At 62.3% G+C, this 13282-nt stretch overlaps 1 protein-coding gene across 3 annotated transcripts; it reads right to left on the reverse strand.

Annotated features, from left to right (window-relative positions):
* Positions 1-918: 918 nt before the first annotated feature.
* Positions 919-10298, reverse strand: NPTX1 (neuronal pentraxin 1). Of its 3 annotated transcripts, none has more exons than XR_012059895.1 (6): positions 9721-10294; positions 9230-9437; positions 6878-7122; positions 5533-5712; positions 4257-4762; positions 919-2892 (listed from the first exon to the last, which is right to left on the reverse strand). XR_012059895.1 is itself a non-coding variant. In XM_072939793.1 (5 exons), exons 1-5 carry the CDS (start codon positions 10168-10170, stop codon positions 4541-4543), a joined length of 1305 nt encoding a protein of 434 aa, XP_072795894.1. In that variant the 5' UTR covers positions 10171-10298; the 3' UTR covers positions 919-4540. The 3 variants fall into 3 exon arrangements, 1 of the variants encoding a protein (XP_072795894.1); XR_012059894.1 differs by having other exon boundaries at positions 4253-4762; XM_072939793.1 differs by having other exon boundaries at positions 919-4762; positions 9721-10298.
* Positions 10299-13282: the final 2984 nt, after the last annotated feature.

Genomic DNA, 13282 nt, shown 5'->3' on the forward strand with positions numbered 1-13282 from the left:
CCCCTGGAAGGGAGCAGCTAGAGAGCTCCACGTCCATTCAGAGTCTAGCCTGGTCCACAAGGGGCCAGAGAAGTAAGTTCTTCCTGGTGTCCAGGGTTCCCGCATCGCCCATCATCCCCCTGTTATGTGAATCTGGGGATGACCTCTTGCTCAAGTGCAAGGAAGCAGCCTGGGAACCCCAAAGAGGGGAGGTAACCAGATGTCGGACAAGGATGGGTCAGCAGGGATGTGGCAAAGGAGAGCAGAGCAGGGCTGTTTGGGAAGGACAGGGCTAGGCTGCCTGGGACCTGTGCCCAGCTGTGCTGTGGACAGTGCACTCAGTCAGGACAGAGCAGGGCTGCAGGCGAGAAACGGGGAGTTACTCTGCACCCGGGTCCCAGTGTGGCCTCCACACACTGGGGGATCACTCCACTTCTCTCTGCCTCGGTGTCGGCTGCACCTGGGAAGCGGGCAGGCCCCCTCCCCACGCCTGATGTCCGGTGTTCCTGGATGGCCGCGAGACTGCTGAGGGTCACAGGGCAATGGGCAGGCATGCACCCCCCGGGAGGGCTGCTGAGGTGGTTGAAGTGACATTTGCAAGCTTGAGAAAGGAAGAGACATTCCAAGGAGACCACAGTCTTTCTTCACTCTTTTACTGTGTAAAAATAAACTCAACAATTCATGTCATTTCAGCAAGAAAATGAAAAAAAAAAGCAAGGATACCAGTAGAAATAGTGCATTTCCAGAATTGCTGATGGGAGGTGGCAGGTCCCATGGTTCTGACCCACTAGACACCCAAAGGCTGCAGATCATGGGAAAAAGGTACAGCTTTGGTTAGCAAATAATGGACAGTGAGATACATGGGTTCCCTTCCTATTGTACAGTATATACAGTGTGACAATGTCAACCACAGGGGTTTGGGCTGTCGTCGTCGGGTCATTTTGGCAAATAAGACAAAATTGGGACTCTAAGTGTTGGGCTTTTTTTCTCCTCAATGGCTTGTTCCCCTTCAACAAATGGCACTTGAGTCCACTGTACACGGAGGTGATAGGTTTCCCATCGTTAATTGAATAAATTTACACGCTGTGTTTTCAGAGATGAGACCATGACTGCGTTAAGCCACGTTTTGGTTGCCATAAGATTACAAAGGATACTGTCATCTTAATGTTTACAATCCGTTACCCTAGTTTCTTCTGTCAGGGTTGGAACTGATAATCAGGTCCTTAGCTCATCCCACTAACAAGTCGGCTCCGAGACAGAGGGGCCACTGTCAGTGGCCAGTGTACAGCCTGGTGCCCAACACGCCTTTGAGAACAGGCGGCCCCCCTCTGGAGTTCACTGGAATGACTGACCCTCATGCCAGCCTCCCCCTCCCCTCCACTGCCCACAAGACACCCCCTTGGTCTCAGGTCCCAGGGCTGGTGACAGAGTGATCTTTGCAGTCTTAGAAAATAAACTGTGAATCTACAAAAGGAACAGAAAGCATACAAAATGTATTTCTTTCTTCCAAAATACATGCTTTCAGTTCTACATTTTGGCGGAGCCTGAAAAGTATTTTCAAGGGAGATATAGGTTGAGTTAATTTATAGGTTTGTCCTTTGCTTTCATAAAAATACTCTTGTTTGGTAATAAACTTTTTCTTCTAGAGTAAGAGAAACAATACTGTGTTATCAAAAGCAAGAAGGCTTACGATTCAAGTGGGATCTAACCCCCCAGGGGCCCGGAGAGCCTGTCGGCCACTCTCCCACCTCGGACACCCAGGGAGCTGCGGGACACCAGCTCGGCAGAAGCAAACACTGTCTCGACAGTGCTTTTTTATCTTCGTATTTTATAAAACGGCTTACCTGAGATAGGCATGTGTTATTCAGTGCAAGAGGGAACATCCATCAGATTAAAGAGTAGATGGGAACTATGTGGATTAGACTTGTGGCTGTCTACCTTTCTCGGGGTGGGCAAAGTGCCAAGTGTTAACACAGTGAGGGAGTCGGGGGCTTGGCACAGGCTCCAGTCGGGCGGGAGGGAGTCAAACATCCGCTTCTGTCCCTGGCACCACAGGGGCCTCAGGGGAAGGGCACAGAGTGGAGGGGTTGGGGAGGCCAAAGGGACGCAGGTGTACGCATCTGGGGTGGGCTCTGCCCGTCTCTGGTTAGGGCAGAGGATGGCTTGTGGTCCTGAACGGACAGCTCCCACCGCGCCCACTGGGGCAGAAGGTGGTCTGGGGTCCGTGAGATCTGCAGGGGCTGGTGGGAGGTGCCGACGGAGAGCACCTAGCACGCTCTGGGCCTTGCCTACAGCTCCGAGATGGCTGAAGTGAGGGGTGGGGCCGATCCGGTGGGGGGGGGGGGCGTTCCAAGCTCTCGCTCTCTCCCAACTACGGGGATTGTTCAGCTTGCTCTCAACCTACATGTTAAAAATACTTGGTGTGTTTGGGCAGCGGGGGGAAGGGGAGGGACTCGACCTCTCCCCTGATCTCCTCCGACACCCTTGGCTTGCTTACTCAGCCTTTCCTGGTAGCTACATGGATGGTCACAGAACGATGGGTGGCACTCAGCACACAACACAGAACCAGAGCAGCTCATGCAGGCAGGGGAACACACATCGGACTGAGGAAGCACGGGACACGCCACCCCGAGGAACATGCAAACAGAGAAGATCCCTGCAGATCCACAGACGCCACAGCCCGACGGGCTCCGATGAAGCACAACGGTCTCAGAAAAAGCCACTGTTGAGCCACAGCGCGCAGCTGGGCGCCTGCACTGGGCGCTCCGCACAAGAGGGAGGCATTGCAGAACGGCGACAGGGTACCGTGCAGACACCCACGCGGACACCGACGCAGAGACTCCAGCACAGATGCACACAGATGCACTGGGTTTCCGACACAACACGGACCTGCGCTTCAGGAGACAGGTGCCCCTGGAAGGAACAGGAGACAGGGACACCTGCTCCTCCTGAAGAAAAGTCTGCAGCTGCAGATGAGCCAGGCAGTGCAGGAGAATTTCTTGAAAGACTCGCCAGCCTTTTGCTAATTGGACTCCTGGCGAGAGTCCAGGTGGCCCTTGGGGCGTGCGACCCCCAGATGGTGCGACAAAGCAGGGAGATCGCCCTCCCTGGGCGTGATCCGTCTGAATGCTCTTCCCTCTCATTCAACACACACACACACAGACACACACACACACACACACACGCACATGCGCGCACACACGTGTTTTTCTCCCCACCTTGGAAGGACTAGGAGGAGACGTACGTGTTTGTTTTTCATGGGAAAAAAGTCCAAGCCTCTGGACACTGGTTGGGTCTGTGTCACCAGCTGGTGACAGGTTGGGGGCTGCTTCAGGGCTTGAGCCCTGTAAGATGGGGGAGTGGGTTTCAGGCCCCAGCCTGGCCGTGCCTGGCTCCCCACAAGAGGTCCCCTGCCCCCTTGGAGGACTCGCCAAGCCAGCTCACGTGGGCCCGGGCGTGTGGCAAGAATATGGCTGTCAGAGTTACCACGGACCTGCCCATCCACTGGCCGTGTGGGGCAGGGTCTTAATCAGAGTGCGGGTTTCCCAGTCTAAAAGGTCCACCCCTGGGCCGACCCTCTGAAGCCTCTGGCCTCCCACTGCCAGAGGCGATGGAGGGGCTCTGGCTTCCTGGGCCGTGGGTGGGACGCTCCTCTCTCTGGGGGGGCGGCAGCTGGCAGCTGAAGGGAAAGACAGAGCCCGACCTTGCCGAGTGCAGGGAGGCGAGAAGGCTGAGGGCCACAGGTGGGATGGGGGGCCTGAGCCAGCTGAGCTGGGCACGCAGGCCAGCCTCCCCAGTCCCACGCCGCCCTCGGACACCAGCCGTAGGACACAGGCCAGGCGCTGGGGCTGGGGGACTACCCGGATCCTGGGGCCGGCCTGACCTCCTCTGCCCTCTCCAAGTGCATGGTGCCACGTGCCTTCAACCCTTTGGAGAGAGGTCACCTCTACAACAAAATACAAGTTCTCCATGGAGAGGCCCTGGCCTTTAACAAACCGCTAAAAGACATTTATTTTATCAACAGAGAGAGTTGTTGCTCTGGAAGAGATTTGCAAACAAAGACGGATGCATTGCAGAAGAAGTTGCACCAGCCCCAAGGCACGCGGGCAGCCCCCAAAGTTGGCAAATACAGATAGCAGACCAGTTGTGAGATTTCCCAAAGCCACAAAGAAGAAACAAGATACCATTTTAAAAGAGAAGGCCTCCCCGAGAGACACACGCTCATAGACACACACACACACACACACACACACACACACACACGTCCTCTCACCTACGTGTGCATTGTTCACGTGGCAGCCGCTGGCTTTCCCGGTGAACAGGGCGTGCCTGAGAAACAGTGCGCGCTCCCGGAGAGGGGGGGGTGCCTCGGGGACAGGTGGGAGCCAGGCCTGCTTCCCTGCGCGAGGACGAGCCCAGGCTGTGTGCGCGTGCGCGAGGGCCAGGGCCTGGAGTCATTCCTGGGGGGGAGGGAGAGAAGAGGAGACGACGGATCATCACCGCACAAGCAGGAGGAGGCGGGGGGCCGGCCCGGGACGGAGGCTCAGTCCGGCCCAGGGCCTCAGTTGATCTGGCGACAGGCTTCGAATGTCCACTTGGTGGCTCCGCCGTAGATCTCGATGTGGGACTCAGCCCAGGCGATGACGTTGCCGGAAAGGGCCTTGGTGCTGCAGGTGGCCAGGTTGTACACCTCCCCCGGGGTCAGCTTGCGGTCCCAGATGTTGAAATGGGCCAGCTCGCCCACGAACGCTTGGGTGGCATCAAACCCACCACCCAGAGTGTCCTTCAGAGAAAAGCAGAGGATGAGGGTGGGGGTCACAGTGGTGGGGGCCTAGCAGGAGGGCACCCCTGGGGGACAGGCTCTCACGTCCACCCCGGATACCTCTGTCTCCCTGTCTCTGGGTCTTCAGCTATGCTTTGGTCCCCCCCGGCCACGGGGAGCTCAGGAAAAGCAGAGAGGCTGCTCCCCTCTCCCTGGAGGCAGAGCTCCTGGGGGCGCCCGTGAGGGGCCCAGGGAGGGAGGGGTCAGCCGGGGCAGTGGACAACCATGGGAGCAGGACCTGGGGGCTCCCCATCCCCCCCGCCTCTCGTCGAGGAACTCAGACGTCACTCTCTGCCAGCAAAGGCCGCCCAGTGAGAACAGAAGGCCTGGGCTCTCCTGCCTGCCCTTCCCTCCTGGGTGCCCAGTGGAGACGAGTCACTTCCAGGAAATAGATTATGCATCCCTAAATGTACGGTTGGCCTTCCGGTGCCGAAGAGAGCATGGCCGCTGCTGTCGGGAAAGCGGTGGAGAGAGGCCAGAGCCCGCTCCTGTGGCCTTTCCTGAGAGAGCCCGCCCGGGGCAGGGCTTTGCCCAGACTGCTGCGTCCCTTGCTTGCCCGGCTCCTGCTCAGGGGAGACCACTTCTCTCTCCTCCTCCCTACCGCCTGCTCCCCGCTGCCTCTCTTCGCTCTCTCTCCCAACAGCCCCACTCCCCTTTCTCCGGCTGGTCTCTGCTTCTGGGGCTCCTCCCCCTGCAGCCGGCCCCCCCTTCCCGGCCCCCATGGCCAGCACCTGCTCCTGGCCCAGCACTAGCACGCCTTGGGGCTTGATGGGGTGATAGGGCGCCAGGTTCTCGCCGTTGCCTCCCTGGGTGCCGTCCTGGTAGGCTTCCCAGACCCCGTCCCGGGTGGTCCAGGTGATGCAGATGTGGTGCCACTTGCCATCGTTGATTACAAAGGGCAGCTTGGCCACCTGGGGAGGAGAGCGGCACCCAGGGGCATGATCAGAACTGATAATCGTCCCTGGTTACCAGTCCGGCCGTTACTCACATGCGTTTACAGTCACATCAAGCACCGCTGCTGACTTCTCGCAGCACCTGCCCCCCCAGACTTCATCATCTGGCGGCCCCATCTGTGGACGGGTCCCAGCGTCACAAAGGCAACGGGATGCGTTGCCGGGGGCTCGCAGGATCGATCTAAATACACAGTCCCCTCGCTCCTACTCGCCCTCCTCCCTCTTGGTGAGCCCAGGACAGCGGCCTCTGATGGAGAGGGCCACCCCTGGGGGCTGAGTTCACGGCCGTTTTCTGGGCCTCTGCTCCCTCTTCCAACGGTCCATCTGTAATTACCGGATCCTCTGGGTCTATAAGCCGCCCAGCCTTTTTGCAGAGACTCTGAGAGATGCCAGGGGAGCTGGCACCATGCCTCTTAATTCTCAGACCAGCCTCTGACCTGGAATCTCACTCACCCTCTAACGTTTCGGGCAGGGAGGCTGCCGCAGCCGACAAAAGAATCCTCACACCATTTTAACTTGGGGAGATGGGGCCCCAGAAAGGCAGAGCTCTTTCTGGGCAAGACGTCAAGAACAAGGGCTCGGAATCCGATTCCCAGCTCAGGTTTTAGACATTTACTACCAAAGCTGGCATAGAGATGAGGGCGCTTGTGAGCTGGCAGCTAATTCCACAGCCCGCGGAGGGCCAAGATGGAGACGGCTTCCCTGGAGGGAAAGGGCACCCCAGTCACGGGGTCGGGCAGACCCGGCCCCTCCCGGGGGTACGGGGCTGAGCAGATAGACCTGGACTCAGGAAGAACCTCTCAGGGAACCTTTTGCACACCCAGGGCACCTGTGGTCCCCCGATACGGAGGAGCAAAGCCAGCTCCAAGGCCGGCTGGGGACAGCAGTCAGGTTTGATCTGATGGATGGACTGGCCCCCTGGGTCATCCTCCGTCGCCCCCAACTCAGGAGGCCTCTGTCTGGAAGGGCTCCAGCTTTATCCTGCTCGTGGAAGGAGGCGAGGGTGCCCCTCCCCATCTCTCCCAGGCCTCTCTTCCCCCCGGGGCCACAGGAGCATCTGAGGCCGCTTAGCTCAGGCCGCCCACACCCGTCCCGGCAGCCCGGGGCGGGGGTGGGGCTCTACCTTGTCGTTGATGAGGATCTCCATGGGGTTGTTGCCCCACTCGATGAGGACCAGCTCGTTGGCCTGGCCGGGCACCGCGTAGGAGAAGGGCGTGCCCACCCCTGGTGCCGCGCTGGACTTGAGCCACATGCACACCGTGAAGGCGTACATCTCAGGCAGGCTCTTCTTCACCTTGGCGTACATGTAGTTGGTCCGCAGTGGGAATGTGAGCTGGAACTTGTCTCCGGGGCGGCTGTCCTTCTGACCTGAGAAGGACAGGACACAGTCCTGACACCTGCGCCTGGACAAAGCGCCAGTCCCTGAAGTAGGCTTGGCCCCTGCCAGGCTCCGTGACGCAGACAGAGCAGACCCTCTGCATTCTGTACATGCCAAGAGGGAGGCTTGGAGAGGTCAAGCACCTTGCCCCAGGGCATAGGGCCGAGACCAGAGAGCTGACCCAAGGTCTCTGCACCCTGGGGCTGGCTCCCACATGGCAGCCCCCATGGGGAGGCTGGGATGGGGGTGTGGGGAGCCGCCTGCGCGTAGTGGGCTGTGAGCATCTGCACTCAGTCTGGGCAGCGGGCGTGGGCAGGGAGTGGGTGGGTGCACACGCTGTAAAGCAACCCTCAAAGGTGTGGCCGCAGAGGAAGGAGGTCTTCTCCCTGCCAGGAAAGAGGCTAGCTCCCCTCGGAGCAGCCCCTCCGGGAGGGAGTCTGACCTGATTCCAGGATGCTGCCGGTGCTCCTGCATCCTCACCCAAGACAACCAGGCCCGGGTGCCTCGAGGCCAGGGCATTCAGCAGCCCCTGCTCACTCATCTGGCCCAGCTGACGTGCCATGAGGACTTGGGTTGTTTCCAGAAGCCCATGCACCCTACCGGAGGGAGAGCTGTCCCCTCTGAGGCCCTTCCAGCAACTCTGTCTAGCCCCCTGCAGAGGGCAGGACAGCAGGGAGCCGGGAGGTGGCCCTGGAGCCAGGGTCCCCCAAGGTGACTGCTTTGAGGTTGATGCCATGAACTCTCGTGGCGAACTTCCTGTGTGCTTCCTGAAACATCACGCTCCCAGCCCCACAGCCTCCCTTTCTACATGGCCGCCAGGCAGCCGTGTGCCATGAGGTCTCCAGGGGATGCCTGTCCGCCCTCTCCCCGCCCGCACGCTCTGTGGCTGTGGCCTTGGGCGTGTGCGACTGACTTCAGGCAAAACAGTCCTGCCCAGCAGTGGGCACGGGTGCCAGGCCCAGAGCCAGGGATACACACCCACCAGCTCCAGCATGGACAGCGGCGCTGCCAGGGAGCCCAGCACTCAACCGGCACCCCCAGGCCAAGAATTATTTCTAGAAGGCGTCCTGCTGAGCCAGCAACCCCTCCCCCTTCCTCTAAGCCAGGTGTCAGGGAACAGAGCAGAGCTGGCCCCCTCAGTGCTTCCCCTACAGCTCAGGCTGGCAGCCCCCTGCCCTTGGAGCAGATCCAACCCCTGGCCTCTTTAGGGGGTGTTTCTCATTTCCCTGGTCTCTCCTCTTTCCCTCCTTCCCTCCTCCCTTCCTCGATCTGTTTTTCAGTTACATAACGTGCCTTAAGATGGCACTGTTTAAATCCATCCAGCACACTTTGCGGTCGAGAAGGGTCACGTGGCCCTGCTCGGAGCCCGGCAGTGTCCCCCCCCCCCACCCTTTTACAACCTTGTTTGATTCCTGCAACTTCAAGGCTGAGCCTCCTGAGCTCATCCGTGCGCTCGGGGCGAGATTGGGGCCAGCTGGTGATGGCGACTCGGGAACCACGGGGCTCGCAAGATGCCCGGGCTTGGGTCACTCAGAAGAGAAAACCGTGGGGGTGTGCTCAGGGCAGGGAAGGGGACCCGGAAATCCTCAGAGGACGCCAGGGGCACCAAGGGGCTGGGAGGAAACCTGCTCAGGGCCCAGATCTGCTGAGGACAGGGAGGACTCAGACCCAGCCTGTACCCTGCTCTCTGCCGGGAATGGGGACTGGCTGGCTAAAGCCAGGCTTTCTTAGCCAGGGAGGACTTGGGCCGGCCACAGCTACAGTGCAAAGTTGCTGAAGATTAAACAAATCAGACTTGAAAAACCCTTCGAGTTTGTGAGTGTGTCAGGGAGGGGACTGGGGGGGACACCAGGCATTCCCTTCCTCACTCTGCTTCCCTTCTCTGCTTCCGTTTATGTCCTGAGCCCAGGGCACCCCAGCCCTGCCAGGAACACCAACTGGAGAACCTGGGGCAGGGATGGGGCTGGAGGGGTGGAGGAGCTCAGGGCTTTTACAGGATGGAGTTGAGCTATGCAGGAAGCCAAAACCAGAGGCAGGGTCCCTCTGGGCCAGGGAGCCGAGACAGGCAGCCTGCCACCGACCCTCCATGACTGTTACCTTTCTCGAGCTCGCTGATCCGCTGGTGCAGGGAAGTCAGGGCATTCTCGATCTTGACCCTTTCCTCGGTGTCGTTTTTGGAGCCCCCCTTGCCCTCCTCCAGAGTGTTCACCCGAGACAGCACCTGCCTCTCCAGGTCATCGATCTTGCTCTGCAGCAGATCCTTGAGGCTGTTGGTCTGGCTGGAGGAATTGAGCCGGCTGTACTGCTGCGAGGGTGCAAGGGCGAGGGGAAACCATATCGTTACGCGCGCAGCAGGGACTGTGCCGGGAGGCCCGTGGCGCGGTCCCCTCAGGGCGACTGCGGGGGCGGCCTGGCGGGGAGCTCAGGCAAGTGGCGGTCTGCGCGGCCCCGCCAGCCTGGGGAGGCCCCAGCCGGGCCTCGGCACCCGGCCGAGGCCAGGGTTGGGGGTGTCGGGCCGGATCGGGAATGGAGGTAGGGGAGGGCAGAGGGGCGCGCGAGCCGGAGGGGGAAGAGCGGCGCGCGCGGACCTCGAGGTTCTCCAGGCGGGTTTTGAGCGACTGCAAAGTTTGCCCGAGTTGGCTGAGCGTCTCGGCGGCCGGCGTCCGAGACAGGTCGCCCATGGTGTTGGTGTTCTTGCCCGAGCCGGGCTGCTTGCGGCCGCCGCCCGTCCGCGCCTCGCCCGCGCTCGCGTCCAGCGTGCTCTGGCTCTCGCAGCGGCCCAGCTTGGTGGTCAGCTCGCGGATGGTCTCCTTCTGGCTCAGGATGGTCTCCTTCTGCTGCAGCACGGTCTCGCGGAGCTGCAGCACGTTGCTCCGGAGCTCCTCCGCGCCGCCGGAGGCCACGGACGCGGCGCACATGTCGGCGTCCACGGGCACCGAGGTGCAGATGAAGCGCGTCGGCCCGAAATCCTGGGCCCCGCTGCCCAGGAGGCAGAGGGCGAGCAGCGCACAGGTGCGCGCGGCGCGGCCGGCCGGCATGGCTGCGGGCGCTGGGGCCCGGCGCTCCGGGCCCGGCTCGGCTCGGCTGGGGCTCGGCAGGCGGCCCGCGCTCTGGGCGCCGCGCAGCTCGCTGCTCCGCCGCGCAGTCCGCACCGCCGCGCTGTCCGGCCCCCACTGCCGCCTGCGCTGCGGAGCCCGCGCCTTTTATGCCACCGCGGGAGGGGCCTCGGCGCTGCCGACGTCAGCGGGGGAGGAATCCCGCTTTAATTGTCTGTGGCCGGGCCCGCTGAGCGGCTGGGGTCGCAGGGGCGCGCCGTGGGGGAGCCTCCTCCTGTCTCGTCGCTCCCAACCCCCGGCGCCGCCGCGGCCTTCCAGCCACCCCCCTCCCACCGGCCCGCCCCCGCCCCAGCCAGCGCCGCTTCCCCAAAGGCGCGGGGGGGGGTGTCGGGGGGTTGGGAAGAGAAGGGTGGGCCGGACCCCGGCCCGGGCCTCGGACTTCTGGATGGGGCACCTTCGTAGTGTCCCCAAAGCTCCGATGAGGCTCGGGGCGGGTGGGAGGCCACGGCGGACCCGGGCGACAGAATTCGGCTCAAGCCGCTTGGCTGCACTGAACACTTGAGGGGTCTGAGCCGGGTCCCCAAGGACTCAAGTCGTCGACACCTCCGGGAGGGGAGCAGAGGGGAGCGGAGCCTCGCGGCGCCGCTAAGTCCCGAGAGGGGGGCGCGAGGCCGCTCCACGTTTCTCAGCTGTCCATGTGGAGTTGAAAAGATGCTATCCACCCTGGGTCTGGGGGCTTCCCCACCACCTCGTTCGTGGCTCTCCCGCGCTCCCCCCAACCCCAGCTCCGAGCTTGGGGGACTGGCAACGTCTCCGGGGAATGACATCCCCCACCTCGTGCCGGCGGGGCAGGCGGGCACTTCTCGGAGGCATGCCTAGCGGATTAAGCCTTTCCTGCCAGCGGATCCGGCTTGATTCCGGGCAGACAGTGCCGCTGGGGCTGGACGCTCCCTGCAGCCCCGGGGGAGGCTCCGCGCTTGCGAGGGGGCCCCATGGGCGGACCCTTCCGCGCTCCCCGAGCGCCTTCGCATCGCGGAGACTTGAAGGCACGTCTGTGTGTGTCCGTGTGCGAGTAGGAGTCCGTTCCTGTGTCCATGTCTATGTGTCCGTGTGGGTGTTGGGTTTTCTGGACATCATGCATCCCAGCCCTTCCCACTTCTCCGCTGACGGGGAGGGGTCCCGGGCCTTGGGAGGGGGGTGTCCCACCTGCGGAGCTCCACACGAGGGCACGTTGCTCGTAGTCACCCCACTCACCCACCCACACATTGGCGCCATTTTTCTGGGCAGCAGCACCGCAGATTCCCGTCCAGTTTCCGGCGCCCTGTCCAGGGCTCCTGGCCCCCAAATGAGGATCAGAGCTCAAAGCGCTTGGGAAGCCACCGCTCCAAGCTCCCAGTGTGCAGAGGAGGGCACTGAGGCTCCAAGATTCCGTCCAGCTTGGGGCGAGGTCGAGCCAGGGTTAGCGTCACGGTCCGGGCGGCCCCGCTGACACCCCCGTCCCACACCCCAAGCCCTTCATTCTGCAGCCTCCGCACGCTGCGATGCCAGCTGTTGACAACGTGTGAGTCTTTTCCCGGAGGGACCCACGGGCAGCTCCGGGTTATGGGGCTGGCCTCCTGCCCCGTGGGTGGAAGATAAAGCCAGCTCTCTAGAGATTTTTTTGGGAAGCCCCGTTCTCCTTCCTCTCGTTGGCCTTCTCCCACCCCCTGCGCCCGGGGCTCTCCGCGCCTGCCTTTGTTCGGCATTTCAGCCTTGAGCCCTCCCGGAGCCTGGGGATGCGAACCTGCGCGGCCCCTACACGTCCTGCGCGTGCTACGGCCTCCGTTTCCCGGCGCCAGAGGGACCCCGCGGCCCGCACGCGGCTGTCCTGGGCTCGGCGCGCCACAGTCGGGGGCTGTGCGGGGCTCTCCCCCACGGCGATTGCACTCGCCCACTTCGGAGCGCTGAGACCTGCTGCGGCTCACGGCCCGGCCCCAGGCCGCGGGAGGGGGCTGGCCACTAGCGTCCCACGCGGGTCTGTGACCCGAGAGCCCCAGGCCAGCACGCACCTCAGGAGGAATCACCTGTGCGAGGGACGCGAGAGCTTCTGCCCCCACTCCCAACCCGAGACCGGATGGGGTGACCTCCCTGCCGTTTAGTGGGAGGCCGTTCCCCTCGGGACCCTGGGGGCGAAGCTATCCCGGGCGCAGAGATCGCGTGGGCGCGGGAGAGGAGCCCAGCGGGGCCGGGGCGGGCTGTGTGGATGGAGCAGGAACCCTAGGCCGAGCCTCGTGTCCGGAGCCCCAGGAGCAGCGGACGCTTGCCCGGACACAGGGCAGGGACTTGGGCTTTTACCGCCGGGGGAGACATCGGCGGTTGGCACTGAGGGCCAACTTCCCAGCCGCCCCTGCCCACCCCCGCAGGATGGAGTAGACTGAGTCAGAAGGGGAGGAGGGGCCCTGGGGCAACGTCCTGGGGTGCTGGGGACGCCGGTGGGGAAGTACGGAGCCCCAAGGGGAGGAGACGTCGGACGGTCAAGGGCCCCGGACCCTTTGGTCCCGCGGGCGACCTCTGCGGAGCGCGGCGTCCGCTAGAAGGCGCTCTGCGGGACACCTGCGCAGACACGCGGGCTCTACTCAGACAGGTGGCGGGGGGAGGGGAGGGCGCTCTACTGCGTGTCTCTGCCTCCTTCAAATCCTTGTAACTGGTCCCGGGACCCAGGGCAGGCGAGATTCGACCCTGGTCGTGCTTGCGGCTTCCTCTCCCTCCCTAGAGTTCCGAAGTCTAGACAATCGAATGAAGGGCCGCCTTGCCCAACCCTCAGAGGAGGAACGCCAGGTTGACTAGCTGCGCGCTCAGACGGAGAGGGGATGCAGGGTCCCCCTCCTGTGTGTACATGCGGTTCCCCGGGTCTGGCTGGAGTCCCATACCCGGTACCCAAACCGCCGCGGGGCTGGGGGCTGGGAGGGGGGAGTGCCGTGCGCACTTGCAGTGCGGGTGGGAGGAGATGAGGCAGTATCACATAATTACATGGTTTTCCCACCTCAGGGTATCAATAGATGTAAATAACCTAAGAAGCACAGATAATAGTCAAATGTAACAGAAATAATTAGGA

This window comes from Vicugna pacos, chromosome 16 (genome assembly GCF_048564905.1).
Source record: "Vicugna pacos chromosome 16, VicPac4, whole genome shotgun sequence".
Lineage (NCBI taxonomy): Eukaryota > Metazoa > Chordata > Mammalia > Artiodactyla > Camelidae > Vicugna > Vicugna pacos.